This window comes from Rhinatrema bivittatum, chromosome 2 (genome assembly GCF_901001135.1).
Source record: "Rhinatrema bivittatum chromosome 2, aRhiBiv1.1, whole genome shotgun sequence".
NCBI classification, from domain to species: domain Eukaryota; kingdom Metazoa; phylum Chordata; class Amphibia; order Gymnophiona; family Rhinatrematidae; genus Rhinatrema; species Rhinatrema bivittatum.
Genome location: NC_042616.1, coordinates 223,342,630 through 223,365,229, shown reverse-complemented (window position 1 = coordinate 223,365,229; position 22,600 = coordinate 223,342,630). Strand labels below are relative to the sequence as shown.

Sequence of the window (22,600 nt, the reverse complement as noted above, 5' to 3'; positions counted from 1 at the left end):
AGTTTGTTCTTCATATTTGCTCATCTTGGCAGGACACTGTTGAATATCTTTAACATTTGTTTTTGTACAATAAAAAAACTAGTTAACGCACAATAAACTTTCACTAAACATACCTAAAACACAATTCTTAGTGGTTCATAGCCCCTACTCTTCTTTCAGTGAAAAGACCCTCACTCTAGATCAGTGGTTCTCAACTTTTTTTTCGGCCGGAACACACCTGATAGATGGTTCTCACATGCATGACACACTGCTCATTACAATCTGCAGCAGAAATTAAAAAAAATAAATAAAAAAGGCTCCAGATTACTCTTATTGTTGAGAATGACACAAGGGAAAAAGAGTACTCTCTCCGAGCCTAAATTATTTAAATAGTAAACCTCCCATACCAGAACAGCATCAACTTTCAGCACACAACAGTAACCACTTTACCTAAGAAAAGGCAACACTGAAAATATTACACCAGGCCTTAAAACTCCAATACTTCTGTTAGGAAAATGGAACAAGCCAGGCTCCTGTAGAGCCCTACCCAGAAACTACATGCAGCAGAATACCTCACCTCAATCACATATGCAGATCCTCACCTAACAGAATAAATAGACCATTAAGCATAAATAGAAACATGCAGACAAAACTGAACTGGAAACCACAACAAGCCCAGAGTCTCTGTATGCAGTGCACAAATGAAAAAGAGAAATCACCAGTCCTTATAAAATAAAGCAAGAAATATAAAATCAATAGCATTAAAACCATACTAATAAAAAGAACAGATTATTTCAAAATAATTGATGAATGGAATATCCAGTAATTAAAAACTCATATAAAAAATTTCTAGATACCAATAAAATATTTCCAATAATTAAAAATAAGGATTAAAAATGCTCTGTTCTCCATACTGGAAACGTTCGATTTCCAGGTGCCCTGAGATTGTTGTAAATTAGGAGGAGGAGGAGGTGGTGTTTGACAATTTCTTTCCCCTAGTCACACACATGCTCTCTCTCTCTCACATAAGCTCTCATTCACACAATTACACATTTGCTCTTTCTCACTTAGGCTCTCAATCACATAATTACACACATGCTCTCACACAAACAGGTTCTTAATCACACAATTAGATACATGCTGTCACACACACACACACACGATCTCAAAAACATATGCTCACTCACTCACTCTCCCCACCGAACTAGTGGCTGCAACAGCCTCCTCCTGTTCCAGCCCTTGCAGCCTCAAGAAAGATGTCCCATCAACCGCGGAGGCTGACATTGATTCTCGTTTAGCTCTGGTGCTGTTGATCTTCTTCGGGCTGACTCTGCAGAGACTTAACAGGATCTCTTCTTCCCATGCTTGCAGCTGCTGCATTCTACTTCCTCCTCCGTGCTGTGGGGGCAGGAAGAAGAGATCATGCTGGTGCTACTGACTCCAGCTGTCCTGCCGCGTTCCGCCCGGGCAGAGGAAGAGTTCCATTTCGCTGGAGCAAGAGGAGCAGCTGGGCCAGCAGGAGGACTGGAAAGTGTGGCGACACACTGGTTGAGAACTACTGCTCTAGATAATCTCTCCTTTCCCATCAAGAGTCGTATTAAAGGTCTTGGAATAATTTTAGACAACACTCTTTCTTTTCGTCCCCAAATAAAACAGGTCATTTCTCATGGATTCTATAGACTTCGTGTCCTTGCAGGTCTCAGGAATCTTTTATACTTGTCTGAATTCCGTACAGTTCTACAAGCATCTATTTTCCCCATTGTTGATTACCGTAATAGTCTATATACAGACATTTCTCTCACTTTACTGCTGTTGAACTCCGCTTCACGTCTGCTATCAGGATTAAAACATAGGGACCATATTGCCTCCACTTTAATCAAATTACTTTGACTCCCAATTAATAAGAGAGTGAGATATAAAGACTGAAATGTTGATTTTTAAACTACTCAACGACCAGACCTGCCACTGGGCCAATGCAATACTGAAATTTTATCAACCCAGCAGAGTCTTGCGCGCTTCACAACATGGTCAGCTTGAGATTTCATCACCCAAAGTCGCACAATTACATGTGATCCATGAGTGTGCCTTTTCCATTGCTGGGCCCACTCTCTGGAATTCTTTTCCAATAGATATCAGACAATGTGACTCGGTGAAAAATTGCAGAAAGCAAGTTTCATTTCATTTCATTTATTAAAATTTATTAATCGCCTAACACTTAACAAGGCCTAGGCGATAAACAAGGATACATACATAATAAAAACCAAATAGAATACAAACAACAAATTTCAGCTTCACAGAAACCAAGCCGCAAAATACCAAATATTAATGGTACATTTACTATTTTAGACATAAGAGCATATTCCAAAAATTGAATATTCAATTAATAAATCGTCATATATCTTTTAATGAGCAGATTAAGAACATTCATGCAGCCTCATTTATCATTAAACGCACGATGAAGCAGATATTCCTTAAATGCCGTTTTAAATTTTTTAACATCTTCTAAAGATATGAGGTCAAAAGGAAGAAGGTTCCATGGAATGGGTGCCGCAATGGAGAAAGAAGTCTCCCTAGTACAGGCTTTTATGTTCAGTCTAGCATATTTTTAAACTTTCTACTTTTATTTTAAATATTGTTTATTTTGCTATGTGTCTGTTTATATTTATTTTACTTGTATTATCATGTTTTATGATTTTCTCCATTAATGATTTTTATTCTTATTTTATTTGTTTTATTCTAGTGTTATATTGGTATTTTTTTATGATTGCATTCTTGTTTATCACCTAGTCGTTTTTAGTATTAGGCAATTCATAAAGATGAATAAAATGTAAATATACCCGCTGTCCACACTGGAGCAAAGGCTATGTCCAAATATATCAAAGAAATCTGGACTGAAGGTTAACTCACCCTTCGTCACCTGATGGGGACAGCTTCTTTTTCATGGGGAAAAAGGACTGCTCGCTACATCCCGCATCAACTACTGTGATCTCAACACTATTACCAAGAAGAACCATTATGCTCTTCCCTTGATCACAGAGCTCTTCAACAGCTTCTGAGGGGCGCAGATATTTACCAAGCTGAACCTACAGGGAGCCTGCAATCTGATTAGAATCTGAGAGGGCAACAAATGGAACACAACCTTTAATACCAGAGATAGACATCATGAATACATAGTGATTGAGTTCTGCAGTGACCCCACAGTCTTTCAATTTATGGTCAATGAGATCTTTCAGGATATTCTCTATTCGCATGTGGTGGTATATCTTAATGATATTCTAGTCTTTTCTAAATCTCTAAAAGAACAAGTCATGTGAAGCAAGTCTTTTAGAGGCTCCATGAGCACTATCTTTATGTAAGGTTAAAGGAAAGTACCTTTGAACAGGAGAAACTCCAATTCCTGGGATATATCATCTCCCGGCAAGGGCTTCGCATGGAGTCGGAAAAGTTGAAAGCCATCCGGGAATGGCCCCAGCCTGTGGGCCTCAACACCCTGCATTGCTTCCTTGGGTTCGCAAACTACTATAGACAATTCATTTAAGGCTATTCTACATTGGTGGCCCCCACTCACACCCCTTACCAAGAGGGGCTCAGATACCAAGAACTGGACATCAGTGCTATTCAGGATTTAAGCACCGAAAGGAGGAATTCACTCACAACCTGTTTCTGTAGCCCCCACGACATGTCATATTAACCCTGCGAGATTGTGATTGCTACCATGGTGATATTCCCTTCTGCGAAGCCTGTTCCTTAGCGTTTACAGCAGAAAGTTCTTTAGTGGGCCCATGATTTCCAGTTGGCAAGCCACCCAGATGTCACCAGAATGCTGAAGTTAATTTTCCACAATCGCCACTACTTTTAGAGTTAACTTTTTCATATAAATGACATGCTTCTACCATTTATAGAATATTTAGTATTTGCACCCTTATTTAGGTGAAGTGCATCTGTGAATTATTGTTCAAGCTTTAATATTAAATCTTAATGATTACTATAATTCTCTTGTAGTAGGGCTTCCAAAATGACAATTACACAGGCTTCAACTTGTGTGAAAAACAATGGCTCGTTTGATTACAGGAACAAAACCCTGGGATCATATATACCAGTACTAACAGCCTCAGAGAATAGATTCTAAATTACTGTTTGTTTTTTTGAATTATACATACGTGTTCCCTATAATATTTGCTGAGCCTATCAACCTCAGCGAACATTGAGTTCTTCACAACAAATTTTACTGGAGATTCCTATCTTTAAGTTGATAGAATATAAGCAAAGAGCATTTTTCTGTACAGGAAAATATGCACAGCCTGGCTTTTTGCTAAAAGCTTTGGATTATTGCCTCGCTTTGTATATGTGCTAAGCAGTTTCATTTTGTTCAATTGTATTTTCTTTGTACACTGCCTTGTAGCCTATTTGGGAAAGGCAATTAATAGATTTAAAATTAAAATAAGCCTTTTTTTTTCCTGTTTTATAACTGTCCTTTTTTTTTTCCCTATTTTATGCTTGAATTTATCTGTTTTTAAATTGATCAATTATATGCTAATGGTATTTATATTGATGTTATCACTATTAGATTAATATTTATTTTTTATATAGTTTTTATGAAATGTTATCCCACAGGAAAGGCATGTAATTAAACATTATTATTTTGACACAATATCAAAGTATTCATGAATGTTTTGTGAATTTGTGTAATGCTTTTCAGGACACCTCTCCATGCCGCAGCTTTCACAGATCATGTGGAATGTTTACAACTTCTTCTCAGCCATAATGCGCAAGTGAATGCTGTTGATTCTTTTGGGAAGACATCACTAATGATGGCTGCAGAAAATGGACAAACTAATGCAGTTGGTAAAAAAAAAAAAAATTGTTGCCTTGATGTATTTTTCAATACAGTCTGTAGCCTAGTAAATGAGAAGTCATTAGTTCTATTTCATAAAGTATTTAAATCAGGACAGTGCCAGGAAAATAGTCTGTTGATGCAATTAAAACCAAGGCTTTAATAGAAAGAAAAATGAGTGATTTAACTGTCAATCTAAAGCAATGAATACTCCTGGGAAATTCTGCGCAAAAAAATTTAAATCTGCGCACAAAAACTTTATTCTGCAAACTTTATATTGGTCAAAATAACACAATTTACATGACAGTCTTTAAGTAATTTCATTTTAAATTAATACAGAAAAAAGTTATTACGTAAAGATGCAGAATTTTAAATATTTTGAGCAGAATTTCCCTAGAAATTCAGGTAAGTGTGTCCCTGCCACTCGCTCTCCCTACTCCCCTGGCCACTTTGCTCACTCAGGCCCCAACTCCTCCATCTGCCAGTATCTCTCCCCTCCACTCCACCTCTAGGCTCAGCCCCTTCCACTCTATTGCCAGTCCCAGAGTTTGACCCCATTCTCAGTACTGCCCCTCACACAGGCTCCCTCTGTCCCTCCCTCTCTCACACACAGGCTCCCTCTCTCTAATACACATACACACACCCTCATACAGGCTCCCTCACTTTCTCGCACATACACACATCCCCTCATACGGGTCCCTCTTTCTTGCATACACAAGTTCCCTTTCTCTCGCACACATACATCCTTACACAGGCTATTTGTGTCTCTCTCACAAACCCATTCACACAGGCTCTGTCTTACACATGCACAATCCCTTCACACAGGCTAGCATCCTCACATACACACGATTCCTTTTTCATACACACGAGCTCCCAATCTCTTTCACACATACACACTCCTTCATAATCTCCTCGTATAGGCTCCCTCTCTCTGAAACCCACACTCAAGCATCCCCCTCCCATGCTCTCTCTCACACCCTCCTGCTCTCTCACCCTCCCCTTCCCCTCTCCTCTCCTCCCTCTCACACACACATTCTCTCTTACCGGGGCCTTCCATTTTTGCCGCGAGCGGAGTACACTCCGCAGCACACGGGGGCCTTCATCTTCACCGTGAATGGAGCACATTCCGCAGCACACGGGACACGCTCCATTCACGGCATGCCAGGATCTCCTCTGCTATTTTCTGTGCAGAATTGCCAAAAATGGCAATTCTGTGCAGGGAGGGAATTTTGCGCAAATTCTGCGCTCCATAGTAGCTCAGAATTCCCCCAGGACTAAATGAAAATTGTTCTATGTGCCAATATTAACAGGCTACATTGTAATAGGCTTGAAATTAGTGGGACAGGTTTGACACTTATTACAGACCCATAAATCAATCAAGCAAAATGTTTTGGAAATCATATGTTTGTTCCTATGGATCAGAAAGTTTTGAAATTTGCATTTAAAGGGTTATTAAATAAGGATAAAAATTGTTCGTCTACTCAGAATACAGCAGTACAGTTGGTAATAGCTTTTTTGTACTTTTACTGAACATATGTTTTAATTGGCCTAGATTCTGGGGGAGTGGGGAGGCTGTATTTTAATTTATTTTTACAAACCGAATATATTTGAGTTGCTAAATTAAGTCCTGATAGAACTGCTTTCTGGTTAACTGAAGTTTTACTTTTAGCGATAATATTTCAGACTGAGGCTAAACACACATAATAGAGCTGTACACATTGTCAGCATTTAAAAAAAAATCCAGTATAATTAGTGGTACACAAGTTGTCATATAGGGTCAGACCGAAGATCCATCAAGCACAGCATCCTGTTTTGAACAGTGGCCAATCTGGGATACAAGTACCTGGCAAATACCCAAGCATTAAATAGATTCTGTGCTATTAATGCCGGTAATAAGTGGTTATTTCACTTAAGTTTTTAAGTGGCTATTACAATTACGTTTTTGGTTCCCTAAAGCTTTATTGTAATGATCAAATACAGTGACTTACAAAAGTATTCGACCCCCTAAAAAGTCAGCAAATTTGTATGGATTACAAATGACACTTGCACAGCTTGTTCCAGAAAGTATGTTTATTGCAAACCAGTATGCTCTTAAAGTAAATTTTCAAAGACACAATTCATTATTTCTCACAGGACAAGCAGGATGGTAGTCCTCACATATGGGTGACATCAACAGGATGGAGCCCAATCTAGAACTTTGACTGGCACCTACTGGGCATGCCCAGCAACACACCGACCCTGCATCCAGCAGGGGTCCCCCTTCAGTCTCTTTTTTTTCCACTCAGCAGTAGCCACGCGGGTTAAGGAGCTATCTTGAGATTCCTGACAGGAATTTTCCTCACAGAACTTCTTTAAAAATTTTCAAAAACATTCTACCCCATAGGGGACCCCCTATCAATATCTGTACTCTGTGGTCGAAAGGTAAGGTTTTACCCTAGTTTGCGGTCGATTCCTGTCGAGTTTTCCCTTTGGGGTCTACCGGCCAACGACTGCACTGAGGCTAAAATGTTTGTTGAAGCCATGGCGTCGGGTTTTCGTCGGTGCCCCGATTGTCCTCGGACAATGTCCATCACAGACCCGCATAGAGTTTGTGTATTGTGCTTGGGGTCCTACCATGATAACCTAACTTGCACCAAATGTGCCCAGATGACGCCAACGGGCCGCAAAACCCGTTTGGAGAAGATGGAGTTTCATTTTCATTCAAAACTCCCGACTCCATCGACCGCTTCATCTGAGCCAGTGCCTTCGACCTCTCGTCAGCAATGGGACACCAGTGCTGCCCGACCGGCATATACTACTCCGAAGGTGTCGACTTCTTCCTCTTCACCTCAGGAAAAGAACCGAGGAGAACATCGTGAAAAACGTCGACACCGGCATTGGAAGGCTGAGTCCGCCGAACCAGGCAAGTCCTTGGCATCGGCGTCAACAGAGCCACCGACAAAAAAAAATCCCGTCCAGGGAAGTCCCCATCCTCCTCTGTGACCGTGTCACCGAGGCGTTCCCCACCTTCATCGGTGCAGGGAGCCGCGACTCCACTTTTGCCGGTGGACCCTTCGGCTACCCCACTGCTGCCTCCTACTCTGGTGCTGGGGTTCTCCACCCTAGGCTTCCGCAAGGAATTGGATCGGATGATCCAAGAGGCCATTGGTAAAGCACTGCAGGACTTCCAGCCTTCATCGATGCCAATACTAATGTCCAAGCCGGTCACCAATCCGATTCCCATGGCGCTCGCACCACTACTGGGTAGATTGGATGCGTTGCTCGGTGCCCTTCCACAGATAGAACCGAAAACACCGGTATGTCCTCTTCCTTCGATGCCGATACCTGTATCATCAGAAGACGAGGAAACACCGTTACCCATACTGCCATCTGGAATTCTACCACCGACTCATCCATCGGTCGCCGGTTCCATCGGTGTCACCTCCGATACCATCGATGCCTAGGCCTGGTCCTTCGGGATTAACGCCTTTTTTCCCTTCTGAAGATCCTCAGGGAGCTGGTGATCAACCTTATGATTCTTCCCAGGATACCGATAATCTGCCTTCAGAGCCCTCCCCTCCTGAAGTGAGAAGACGTTTTCCTCCAGAGGATCTGTCCTTTATTAACTTCATCGAAGAAATGTCTGAAACAATTCCATTTCAGCTTCAGACAGAAGAAGATTCAAGGCACAAAATGCTGGAAGTACTCCAGTTTCTTGATGCTCCTAAGGAAATCATGTCATTTCCCATTCATGAAATACTAATTGACCTGCTAAAGAGAAATTGGGAGCATCTAGGTTCAGTTCCACCTGTCAACCGTAAGACAGATGCCACCTATCTTGTGCAGTCAGCTCCTGGGTTTCAAAGATCACAACTGGATCATCACTCTGTGGTTGTGGAATCAGCCCAGAAAAAGGCACGACGTTCCAAACCTCATTCCTCCATATCTCCAGGAAAGAAACAGAAATCCCTAGATACTTTTGGCAGACAGGTTTTTCATGGCTCAATGCTTATATCTCACATTGCTTCCTACCAGTTGTACATGACCCAGTATAACAGAAACTTTTTTAAGAAGATACAGGATTTCTCTGAATCTTTACCTGACCAATTCCAGGATGACCTTAATGCTCTAGCTCAGAAAGGCCTGGATGCTGGTAAGCATGAGGTCCGCGCTGCGTACAACATATTTGACACTGCCTCTAGGGTGTCCGCAGCGGGGATTAGTGCAAGAAGGTGGGCCTGGTTGAAATCCTCCGACCTCAGACCAGAGGTACAGGTCAGGTTGGTTGACCTGCCATGTGCTGGGGATAATCTCTTCGGAGACAAAATTCAGGAGACTGTGGCACAGCTGAGTTCCCTGTACGTACCAGGATCAGTCCAGACAGTGGTTATTATCCCTGTCCAGCAGATGGAGTCAGAACAAAAATTCCAAAGGGGCGGTCCTATATGACCTCATCCCCTGAGCCTCAATCCTCAGTAATTTCTGACTCCAGCAGATTGAGCACGGGACTTGCTAGTCCCCAGTGCAGGTTTTCAGGTTTTTCCTGTTTTCTTGGAGGGATCAAGAATAATAAAAAAAAATATATATATATAAGAGAAGGATTGAGAATTTTTAGTTAGCCTGTTTTCTGTTCTCACAGTATTTTTTTTTTTGAGACCGGAGAGTCTACAGGAACTTGCTGACTAGCTGTTTTCTCAGTTTTCCTTTCTTTCTTTCTTCTATTTGGGTAAGTGTTATTTTTTACTTACAGATTATTTCTTCCTCTTGCCGTTTTCGGCACTGGAGGTTTGAATTTTCACTTTTTTGAGGTCCTGTCAGGGCTCCTGACTGCGCTCCTCTGACCCCCTCCCTCTGACTGTTTCGTTTTCAGCACTGACCCGCGGCCCCGCGAAGCGCATTCCCCGGGGCCGCTAACCGCTGGAAGGTTTTCCGCCAGGGTTTTCTTTGGGTCAGTGAGAGGGAGGGAAGGCGACTCGAGCGTCGTGGACGCGATTCGCCAGGTTTTCAGTTTCCTCCGTTTACCGCTCAGACTGTTTCCTGCCTTACCGTGAGCAGATATTTTCTCCTCATGTCGAGACCCCATAATTGTATTATTTGCGGTCGTCAAGGAAGCCGTTTTTCTATGGACGGCAGATGTTCGACCTGCCTCACTGCCGGTGAAGTTAGCTCGCCGCAAGGGGAAGGCACAGGAGACCTAACAGATGAAGCTGTTTCTAGTCAGCGGCAGGCTCCATTCCCGCGGAGCGCGGGAACGGCGGCCATTTTGTTGTCAGGAGACGACGCTGATATTTCGGACGGAGAGGAAACAGCTGTTCAAGTCTCGAAGCAACCGGCAATTTTACCGCCCCCGTCTCACACGGATGGCAGGTTTTCAGTTGCGGAGGTTCCAGGGGGTCCTCCTCTGGGTTTACCCGCTTTTTCTCCGGAATTTGTTCTTTTGATGCACCGGGCTTTTTTGCAAAGTTCCAGTCAGGCTATGGGTATTGGTCTGGGTCCCCCTCCTCCCAAACTGCCGCGTTTAGACATCTCCTTGTCTAATTCTCCCACGCAACGGAGTGTACAGCCCATTACATTACCACTAACTCAAACTACTGCGACCATAGGTCCTCCACGGGCTCCTCCTGCGCTCCCACAAGGGGACACGACTCAGGATACAGCTGGGGATGACCTCGCTCTATCCACTCAAATGGAGGGTGATGATCCCAGGGTTCTCCGTATATTTCAGGCGGATGAGTTAGAGGGTCTTATCCCGCATATTCTTCAGGAGATGGACATTGATCCTCCCCCGGACCCAATGCCTACTGATCCAAAAATAAGAAAGGGAGACCCTCTCTTAGCAGGACTCAGACCTCAAGCGAAAGCTTTTCCGACCCATCCCAGCTTCTTGCAATTAATTTCAGGTGAATGGGACAAACCAGACGCTTCCCTCAGAGTTAGCAGAGCCATGGAAAAGCTTTATCCTCTTCCATTGGATTTTCTGGAACTTCTTAAGGTCCCTGCGGTTGACTCGGCTGTCTCGGCGGTCACTAAGAGTACAACTATACCGGTAACGGGCGGTACAGCTTTAAAGGACCTACAGGATCGAAAGCTGGAAGTTCTCCTCAAGCGTATCTTCGAGGTTTCAGCACTTGGGGTACGAGCGGCAATCTGTAGCGCTCTGGCGCAAAGAGCGGGTCTCCGGTGGGTTCAACAATTACTCACCTCTCAGGATCTTCCAGACTCCGAGGCTCAGCAGGCAGATAGAGTCTGTGATGGCTTATGGGGCGGACGCTCTGTATGATCTCCTCCGAGTCCTATCTAGATCCATGGTAGCTGCTGTTTCGGCGCGTCGTCTTTTGTGGTTACGTAATTGGTCGGCGGATTCTTCCTCCAAGACACGTCTTGGTTCTTTGCCTTTTAAGGGTAAGTTTCTTTTTGGAGAGGATTTGGATCAAATTATTAAATCGCTTAATGAGAATGCTGTGCATAAGCTTCCAGAAGATAGACCACGTGCTTCCAGGTCGTTCAGTTTCTCTAGAAATCGTTCCCGGAACCAGCGTCGTGCACGGACAAATAGATAACAGCAAGCACCACGGACACCTTCATATCGTTCTCAGGGATGGAATCGGTCCTTTCGTGGACGAAGAACCGGCAAGGATGCTCCAGGACCACAAGCTGTTCCGAAACCACCTCAATGATGCCAGATTGACCCACGAGCCGACTCCTCGGGTGGGAGGCCGGCTCGCTCTTTTTTACACAGAGTGGGCCTCCATCACGTCGGATCAGTGGGTTCTGGATATCATAAGGCACGGTTACGCATTGGATTTTGTCCACGTCCCCAGGGACAGATTTCTCTTCTCTCCTTGCGGTTCCGCTCAAAAACAGACAGCTGTTCAACAGACGCTGCAGCACCTGATAGCGTTGGGAGCAATAAGGCGGGTTTCCGCCAACGAGTTGGGTCGGGGCCACTATTCCATCTATTTCTTGGTTCCCAAGAAAGAGGGAACGTTCCGTCCTATTCTGGATCTCAAGTCGATCAACAAAGCGCTACGGGTCCCTCGTTTCCGCATGGAAACTCTACGTTCAGTGTTAGCGGCGGTTCATCAAGGAGAGTTTCTCACATCTTTAGATCTCACGGAGGCGTACCTCCACATTCCGATTCATTCGGACTACCAAAGATTTCTTCGATTCAAGATCCTGGGGCAACATTTCCAATTCCAGGCTCTACCGTTTGGTCTAGCAACAGCACCGCGGGTTTTTACAAAGGTAATGGTCGTGGTGGCGGCAGCTCTCCGCCGAGAAGGGATCATGGTTCACCCGTATTTGGACGATTGGCTCATACGGGCGAAGTCTCGGATCCAGGGACTTCAAGCTGTGAACCGGGTCGTTTCTCTGTTACAGTCACTAGGTTGGATAATCAACTACAACAAGAGTCATCTCATACCCTCCCAGTCATTGGACTATCTGGGCGCCCATTTCGATACGAGGGAAGGAAAAGTGTTCCTAAGGCTGGAAAGAGCACAGGCCTTAAGGATGCAGGTGCGGCGTTTCATGTCTCTATCGGATCCGACAGCCTGGAACTACCTGCAAGTACTAGGGACCATGGCATCCACGATCGATCTAGTCCCATGGGCTTTTGCTCATCTCCGACCCTTGCAGAGGGCGTTACTGTCTCGTTGGAAGCCAGTCTCACAGGATTACCAGGCGGTCCTTCCGATTCCATCGGACACCCGGCTCAGTCTCGGTTGGTGGTTAGATCCTCAGTGCCTAGCCAAAGGAGTCTCTCTAGAGACACCGGACTGGATAGTGGTCACCACGGATGCAAGCTTAACCGGATGGGGAGCGGTCTGTCAGGCGAGCTCCATCCAGGGCACTTGGACGCAGGAACAGAGGCAGTGGCCCATCAATCGTCTGGAGACCAGAGCAGTCAGGCTTGCCCTGAAGGGGTTTCTACCGCTAGTCCGTCAGAAAGCCGTCAGAATACTGTCAGACAATGCCACTACGGTATCGTACGTCAACCGGCAGGGAGGAACAAGAAGTCGGCTGGTAGCGTGGGAAGCAGAGCAGCTGATGCAGTGGGCAGAGCGCCACTTGCTTCGACTAGCGGCTTCTCACATAGCAGGCGTGGACAACGTAGAAGCGGACTTCCTAAGTCGCCAGCGTCTGGATCCCGGAGAGTGGGAACTATCCTTGAACGCGATGGATCTGATAGAGTGCCGTTGGGGGAAACCTCACATGGATCTCATGGCCACAGCGAAAAACACAAAAGCTCCTCGCTTCTTCAGTCGCAGACGAGAACACGGCGCGGAAGGAGTCGATGCTCTGGTTCTACCGTGGCCCAGGCACGTACTTCTATATGTCTTTCCTCCATGGCCCCTGGTGGGGAAGGTGCTCCGTCAAATAGAGTCTCATCCAGGTCCGGTGGTTCTGGTAGCCCCGGAGTGGCCACGTCGTCCCTGGTTCGCAGATCTTCTCCATCTAGCACGCGACGGTCCATTACGTCTCGGTCATCTACCTCGTCTTCTCAGACAGGGACCCATATTTTTCAAGGAGGCCGATCGCTTTTGTCTTGCGGCCTGGCTTTTGAAAGGCGCAAACTGAGGCGTCGGGGATATCCGGAATCGGTGATTTCCACCCTTCTGCATGCCAGAAAGACGTCGACCTCCGTAACGTTCGTGAGTCTGGAAAGTCTTTGAAGATTGGTGTGTTGCTCGCTCCATTGTTCCGGGAAGTGCATCGGTGGCTCAGATCTTGGATTTCCTTCAGTCAGGTCTGGAGATGGGTTTAGCCTACAACTCCATTAGGCTTCAGGTGTCTGCGTTGGGAGCTCTGCTTTACAATGGTAAAGATGCTCATATCTCTTCGCACCCAGATATTACTCGTTTTCTCAAGGGGGTGAGACAACTGAAGCCTCCGTCTAGACCGCCTTGTCCGTCCTGGAATCTTAACTTGGTTCTCCGGGCTCTGGGTGAGGCACCTTTCGAGCCGTTAAAGGCTGTCACTCTTAAGGATCTCACACTTAAGTCTATTTTTCTAGTGGCAATTAGTTCAGCTCGGCGTATCTCAGAATTACAGGCTCTTTCCTGCCGAGAACCTTTTCTGCGATTCTCCGATGACGGAGTTTCGTTGAGAACGGTACCTTCCTTCCTTCCTAAGGTTGTATCTTCCTTTCATTTAAATCAATCGCTAGAACTTCCCTCTTTCGCGGCGACGGAACCAAGACACCTACGGGTTTTGGACGTTAGGAGATGTCTCATGCAATATTTGACGGTCACCAATGAGTTCCGTCTCTCCGATCATCTATTCGTTCTTTGGTCAGGCCCTAGAAAGGGGCACAAGGCGTCCAAGGCCACCATTGCTAGATGGTTGAAATCTGCAATTTCCTCAGCGTATATAGGGGTTGGACGTCAACCTCCGCTAGCAGTTAAGGCACACTCCCTTCGGGCGCAGGCTGCTTCGTGGGCAGAAAACTCTTCTGTTTCGACACAGGAGATTTGCCGGGCGGCCACCTGGAAGTCTCTCCATACTTTCTCTAGGCACTATCGTTTGGATGTGCGGGCCCCTGTTTTTGGGTCCTTCGGCGATAGTGTTCTTAGAGCAGGGCTTTCATCGGCCCACCCAGTGTAGGGAAGCTTTGGTACATCCCACTGTCTGGACTGATCCTGGTACGTACAGGGAAAAGAAAATTATTTCTCACCTGCTAATTTTCGTTCCTGTAGTACCAAGGATCAGTCCAGACGCCCTCCCTGTTGTTTGTGGATGGTTTTTGGGATACGCCTCTGCTCTTTTTTTCTCTATACTTTTCTGTATACTACAAGATACCTTGGGGCTCCAGGGTTTTTTACTTGAACAGTTTTCTGGTTTGCAAGTTTCAAGTTTTTACTTATTTTAACGTTATACAAAGTTCTGAATTTTCAGTATTTTCTTCTATATGTTCAGTTCTTGATCCCTCTGTCTCTTCTCTTCTTGGCTTTGTAAGTCTAGTTACTGAGGATTGAGGCTCAGGGGATGAGGTCATATAGGACCGCCCCTTTGGAATTTTTGTTCTGACTCCATCTGCTGGACAGGGATAATAACCACTGTCTGGACTGATCCTTGGTACTACAGGAACGAAAATTAGCAGGTGAGAAATAATTTTCTTTTCTCGTCCACCTCCAAGAGGACATTCAGGCGAGACCTTAAGCGACCGGCCTACAAACCAAGAAGGTATTATCCTCCGGCTTCCCGAGGTCACCCTTCCAAACCTTATCAAAAAGGTCAGTCCAGGCAGTCCCGACCTCAGAAGACCCAACCTGCTCTTCAGCCAGGACCAGCATCAGGGTTTTGACTCCTTCCTGGAGAGCATAAGCCAGCCTCCTCTTCCATCAGTACCGGGCGGCGGTCGGTTGGGTCACTTCACCAACACTTGGCACACAATCACCACCGATCAGTGGGTACTTGCAGTAGTCACTCAGGGTTACCACCTCAACTTCCTGACTGTACCGGCAGACTCCCCAACTCGGCTGACGTGTGGAACAGGAGGTATAAACCCTTCTCCAGTCCCGGGCAATAGAACCAGTGCCCCTCTCCCAATGGGGGCAGGGGTTCTATTCCCGGTGTTTCCTCATCCCAAAAATGTCAGGTGGCGTTCGTCCAATTCTGGACCTTCGCGCCCTAAACAAGCATCTCCAAAGAAAGAAGTTAAAGATGGTAACCTTGGGGTTTCTACTTCCTCTTCTTCAAAAAGGAGGTTGGCTATGCTCTCTAGATCTCCAGGATGAATACACACACACACCTCAATTATTCCATCTCATCGCAAATTCCTGCTATTCCTGGTAGGCCCGCGTCACTTCCAGTACCGTGTACTGCCATTCGGCCTGGCATCTGCTCCACAAGTATTCACCAAGTGCCTCGTGGTAGTCGCAGCCTTCCTCAGGAGTCAGGGTGTCGAACCAGCAACTCAGCAAGCTGCATTGGCGTCCTTGCGTCTCACTCTCCATACCCTGATCGCCTTAGGGTTTCTAATCAACTATCCCAAATCCAAGATAGTTCCATCCCAAACCCTATCTTTTATAGGGGCCGACCTAGACACTATACAGGCGAAAGCCTTCCTCCCTCAGGATCGAACTTTCACCCTGGCTTCTCTGGCACATCTTTTACAAACTCAAGTATCCTCAACTGCTCGTCACTTCCTTATACTGCTAGGCCGCATGGCATCCTCGGTGCATGTCACTCCGATGGCCCGCCTAGCCATGCGAGTTATGCAGTTGACCCAAAAATCCCAGTGGGTTCAAGCTTGTTAGCCAATGTCCAGTATTGTTCACATTACCCCACAGCTCTGACTATCGCTGGCCTGGTGGATGAAACATTCCAATCTAACTCAAGGCCTTCCATTTCCATTTCAAATTACCTTGACAACAGACGCCTCCAACCTAGGGTGGGGTGCTCATGTCGGCAACCTGCAGACTCAGGGAACCTGGTCTCCAGAGGAAGCCAACATCAGATACATTTCCTGGAGCTTCGGGCAATCAGATATGCCCTCAGAGTCCTTCAGGATTGCCTCTCAAACAAGACCATCCTGATTCAAGCTGACAACCAGGTGGTGATGTGGCACATCAACAAGCAAGGGGGAACGGGCACCTACCTCCTGTGTCAGGAAGCTGCACAGATATGGGCGTGGGCCCTTTCCCACTCGATGTACCTCACAGCCACCTACTTGCCGGTGGCAATGTGTTGGTGGACAAGTTGAGCCGCACGTTTCTTCCGCACGAGTGGTCTCTCAACCTCACAGTAGCGGACACAATATTCGAACATTGGGGTTACCCTCACATAGACCTCTTTGTGTCAGTTCACAACCGCAAAGTAGAAAACTTCTGCTCCCTCATTTGCAGCCACCACTCGCAAACGAGAGACGCTTTCGCCCTCTCGTGGGCCAGCGGTCTCCTCTATGCATGCCCTCCATTTCCACTCATATCGAAGATTCTTGTGAAGTTACGGGAGGACAAGGGCGTAATAATTCTGAAAGCCTCTCACTGGCCACGCCAGGTGTGGTTTCCAATTCTCCAGGATTTATCAGTAAGCCGCCACATTCCTCTGGGGAAGGATCCGCTTCTGATAACTCAGAACAACGGATGCCTGCGCCACCCCAACCTCCAGGCCCTATCTCTGACTGCCTGGATGTTGAAAGGTTAATACTCCAACCTCTTAACCTTTCAGAGTCGGTGTCCCGAGTCCTGGTAGCTTCACGAAAGCCTTCCACGAGAAAGTCTTATCATTCCAAATGGAAGAAGTTTACAGTATGGTGCACATCTATGTCCTTAGACCTCTTCGCTTATTCCACTGTGAAGTTTCTGGACTATCTCTGGCACTTGTTGGAGGCAGGCCTGAAAACTTCCTCCATCAGCGTGCATGTCAGCACGTTAGCCGCATTTCTTAAAGGCGTGGTGGATGTTCCTATTTCGACACAACCCTTAGTAACATGCTTTGAGAGGTTTGCTCCACTTAAAACCTCCACTGCGCCCTCCGGCCCCTGCTTGGGACCTTAACGTAGTTTTGGGGCGGCTTATGAAACCTCCGTTTGAGCCTCTCCACTCCTTTGATCTTCGTTATCTCACGTGGAAAGTAGTTTTCCTTCTCGCTATCATGTCCGCTCGCAGAGTTAGTGAATTGCAGGCATTAGTTACCTACCCGCCTTACACTAAAATTCTGCATGACAGGGTAGTTCTCCGCACTCACCCTAAAGGGCCAACTCAAAATCCACACACTAAGATGGTGGCAGGTGTTTATATTCTCTGAGAGCACACACGTCTAGGCTCCCACATGGAGGAGCTAAAAACCCATACTAAGTACTTCTCTATTCTCCCTTTAACAAATGGAACAATCCTTTCTGATAAAAACTCATACTGGTAGAAATCCATTGAAATCTCTATATATGTAACTGGATGTCCTCTTAAATGTTATCACTTACATAAAACTAGATTGAGGTTGAATCCTGTAATGAGAATACCACCATCCTAGAAGCACAATCCAGATGTATTCCACACATTAAGAAAGGTGGAAAGCAGGCAAAACAATTACCGGCATGGTTAAAAGGGGAGGTGAAAGAAGCTATTTTAGCCAAAAGATCTTCATTCAAAAATTGGAAGAAGGATCCAACAGAGGAAAATAGGAAAATGCATAAACATTGGCAAGTTAAATGTAAGACATTGATAAGACAAGCTAAGAGAGAATTTGAAAAGAAGTTGGCCATAGAGGCAAAAACTCACAGTAAAAACTTTTTAAAATATATCCGAAGCAGAAAGTCTGTGAGGGAGTCATTTGGACCATTAGATGATCGAGGGGTTAAAGGGGCACTTAAAGATAAGGCCATCGCGGAAAGATTAAATGATTTCTTTTCTTCTGTGTTTACTGAAGAGGATGTTGGGGAGGTACCCGTACTGGAGAAGGTTTTCATGGGTAATGATTCAGATGGACTGAACCAAATCACGGTGAACCTAGAAGATGTGGTAGACCTGATTGATAACCTGAAGAGAAGTAAATCACCTGGACCGGATGGTATACACCCCAGAGTTCTGAAGGAACTAAAAAATGAAATTTCAGACCTATTAGTAAAAATTTGTAACCTATCATTAAAATCATCCACTGTACCTGAAGACTGGAGGATAGCTAATGTAACCCCCATATTTAAAAAGGGCTCCAGGGGAGATCCGGGAAATTACAGACCGGTTAGCCTGACTTCAGTGCCAGGAAAAATAGTGGAAAGTGTTCTAAACATCAAAATCTCAAAACATATAGACAGACATGGTTTAATGGAACAAAGTAGGCATGGCTTTACCCAAGGCAAGTCTTGCCTCACAAATCTGCTTCACTTTTATGAAGGAGTTAATAAACATGTGGATAAAGGTGAACCAGTAGATATAGTATACTTGGATTTTCAGAAGGCATTTGACAAAGTTCCTCATGAGAGGCTTCTAGGAAAAATAAAAAGTCATGGGATAGGTGGCAATGTCCTTTCGTGGATTACAAACTGGCTAAAAGACACGAAACAGAGAGTAGGATTAAATGGACAATTTTCTCAGTTGAAGGGAGTGGGCAGTGGAGTGCCTCAGGGATCTGTACTGGGACCCTTACTTTTCAATATATTTATAAATGATCTGGAAAGAAATACGACGAGTGAGGTAATCAAATTTGCAGATGATACAAAATTGTTCAGAGTAGTTAAATCACAAGCAGATTGTGATAAATTGCAGGAAGACCTTGTGAGGCTGGAAAATTGGGCATCTAAATGGCAGATGAAATTTAATATGGACAAGTGCAAGGTGATGCATATAGGGAAAAATAACCCATGCTATAGTTACACAATGTTAGGTTCCATATTAGGTGCTACTACCCAAGAAAGAGATCTAGGCGTCATAGTGGATAACACATTGAAATCATCGGTTCAGTGTGCTGCGGCAGTCAAAAAAGCAAACAGAATATTGGGAATTATTAGAAAGGGAATGATGAATAAAACGGAAAATGTCATAATGCCTCTGTATCGCTCCTTGGTGAGACCGCACCTTGAATATTGTATACAATTCTGGTCGCCACTTGTTAAAAAAGATATAATTGCGATGGAGAAGGTACAGAGAAGGGCTACCAAAATGATAAAGGGAATGGAACAGCTCCCCCATGAGGAAAGACTAAAGAGGTTAGGACTTTTCAGCTTGGAGAAGAGACGGCTGAGGGGGATATGATAAGAGATGTTTAAAATCATGAGAGGTCTAGAACGGGTAGATGTGAATCATTTTTTTACTCTTTCGGATAATAGAAAGACTAGGGGGCACCCCATGAAGTTAGCATGTGGCACATTTAAAACTAATCAGAGAAAGTTCTTTTTCACTCAACGCACAATTAAACTCTGGAATTTGTTGCCAGAGGTTGTGGTTAGTGCAGTTAGTATAGCTTTGTTTAAAAAAGGATTGGATAAGTTCTTGGAGGAGAAGTCCATTACCTGCTATTAATTAAGTTGACTTAGATAATAACCACCGCTATTACTAGCAACGGTAACATGGAATAGACTTAGTTTTTGGGTACTTGCCAGGTTCTTATGGCCTGGATTGGCCACTGTTGGAAACAGGATGCTGGGCTTGATGGACCCTTGGTCTGACCCAATATGGCATGTTCTTATGTTCTTTACTCTCTAGGAGGAATGGGGGATAGGACTGAGAACAGCATGTAATCTGACAGGAAGTGTTACTGCTTGAAGATACTGATAGCCTCAGGGGTCCAGCAGAAGCCCTCTATAGGACTTAAGTATCTGTTGCTATTTGTATTGTAATTTCCCTTCCAAATAGTTTTTTCTTCTCTGATTTGTAAACATCTAACTCTTTCCCTTCTGTTTCTTTTCATGTTTGCTTGCTTCTTGATGTCTTTTTTTTCTATTTTTATAAGATTTCATGTAAATACAAGCATAAACTTGTACAGAAAAAGCAACCAATAAGCAATAAATATAATAAATCAAAAAACAGCTGCTTACATACACCAATATAATATTTGAAGGAAGCCCCAGAAAATACCAGGAGAAACAAAGGCAAAAATAACAAAAGCAGTCTCTTTCAAGAAGACACACATTCCTATTCTAATTAAATCCAGACAACATCCCTGCTAAACTCACCATCATCCCAAAATCACATCGAGTTCCTGAGGACCCATCTCTTCCAAAAGCTCTAGAATCAATTTTTTAAAGAAAAGTCTCATTAGCCAATACAAGCAAACATTTACAAAGGGAACGTAAAAAGAATCTAGTCCCCAAAGCCTCATAACACATGTCCAGACATTTTTTCCTTCACTCTAATCTGATCAGGAAAAACCCAAACTTTGAAACCCATAAACAGGGTTTGGGTATGACAAAAATACAAAGAACCAAATCTTAATCTCGCAAAAAAGCAAACATCACAAATAAGGCAGCTGTATGTATATTCAATATATCAACCAACCTCGTTGCCTTGTGCAAAAACTCTGCAACACGCTACATAACAAGGTAACTGCTCGTTATGAGGACATTTGTACGGGTTCCGACCCTGAAGCAGTCTTTGTGTTCTGACTGCTCCCCTCTGGACGGCTCCCGTGGTTTATTCTTTATTATGTGTTCAAACCAATTTTTCTTTTTTGCTTTTTTACTTGAAATTAAAAAGTCCACTACCCAATTCTCTCATCAGTATACCCGTATGGCAGACCGACCCTTTACCTTCAATTTCGTCAATACTTATGTGCACTTGCTGCATACGTTTTGTTAGCTAAATCCAATGAGGCTTAGGTCCGGTCCGCCTGCCCGACACGGTCCATGTTTCGGCGGTTGCCTGCTTCAGGGGCTGCGGGAACTGGAATGGAATCGAGTTTACCTATGGACTGTTTTTCTCCGTAATCTCATTCCCGTGAGCGGCGCCTTCACGACTTGTAAGTGAAGGCGCAGCTCACGGGAATGAGATTACGGAGAAAAACAGTCCATAGGTAAACTCGATTCCATTCCAGTTCCCGCAGCCCCTGAAGCAGGCAACCGCCGAAACATGGACCGTGTCGGGCAGGCGGACCGGACCTAAGCCTCATTGGATTTAGCTAACAAAACTTATGCAGCAAGTGCACATAAGTATTGACGAAATTGAAGGTAAAGGGTCGGTCTGCCATACGGGTATACTGATGAGAGAATTGGGTAGTGGACTTTTTAATTTCAAGTAAAAAAGCAAAAAAGAAAAATTGGTTTGAACGCATAATAAAGAATAAACCACGGGAGCCGTCCAGAGGGGAGCAGTCAGAACACAAAGACTGCTTCAGGGTCGGAACCCGTACAAATGTCCTCATAACGAGCAGTTACCTTGTTATGTAGCGTGTTGCAGAGTATGTATATTCAAAGCAACCCCAGCTTATTTGGTGTTTCCAGCCTCTATTCCTCTTCCATTAGGAAGAAAAGCCTTACAAACGAGGGGCATGTTGTATTTGTTCTTGCAGCCCTTTCTCTCTTCTCTCCTTGTCACTTCATCTTTGACAAGCCGTTGTAGGAATTCTCAAATGGAGAAAAGAGGATTACTTCACATTGGTACCACAGTTCTGTCTGTTTTCACTGAGTTACCAGGAAAAGGCTTTCCCTCCCTAACTGTAGGAAGCTGGGTTTCAAACTGTATTTAATATGGTTCACATGATAGAATTGCAGTATTCAGTTATTCATACTTGGGGTCAAAGATTAATGTATTAAATTTGAGGATGCTTGTTAGGAACTGTAGTTCACACAAATTTGTATTCATTTCAGAGGTACTGGTTAGCAGTGCAAAGGCTGACCTAACCTTGCAAGATAACAATAAGAATGCAGCACTCCATTTGGCTTGCAGCAAGGTATGTACTTGTTTTAACATTTTGGATAATAGAAAACTAATTTGAGGAAAAATGTTTTGAATTATCTTACTGTTACAATGGAAGTAATTAATATTTTAATAAATTTGATTGAACTAAATTTCTATTGTTGATTTCTTCACATTAGCTTTGTTGAGCTTGGAGCACTGTGGGAGACATTCTTATTGTGATGAAATCTGGCATCGTTAATTATTCCAGAAAGCTACCTTTTGCCACTGTAGTCACATTAGATCACTGTTAGAGCCCGATCTACAGGCTGATACAGTAAAGTCTGCGAGAGAGCGGGCGAATGCCTGCTCTCCCGGCATGTGCACCGGCCACTCGCCGGTGCGCACGATGCAGTATTTAAATGAGGCCCGGCAGCCTTTTTGACGGGAGCGGCGGCTGTCAGTGGCTTTGACAGCCGACGCTTAATTTTGCCGGCATTGGTTCTCGAGCCCGCTGACAGCCAAGGCTTGGAAACCG

At 44.6% G+C, this 22,600-nt stretch overlaps 1 protein-coding gene across 4 annotated transcripts in view; it reads left to right on the top strand.

The window, feature by feature from the left end:
- The window catches only part of ANKRD28 (ankyrin repeat domain 28), an 805,300-nt gene that overhangs the window by 654,740 nt on the left and 127,960 nt on the right, over nt 1–22,600 (top strand). For all 4 annotated transcript variants that reach the window (XM_029589217.1, XM_029589218.1, XM_029589216.1 and 1 more), the window contains 2 exons: nt 4,679–4,824; nt 22,035–22,117. In XM_029589217.1, coding sequence (XP_029445077.1) covers nt 4,679–4,824; nt 22,035–22,117 — 229 coding nt within the window. The remainder of the gene's footprint in view (nt 1–4,678; nt 4,825–22,034; nt 22,118–22,600) is intronic.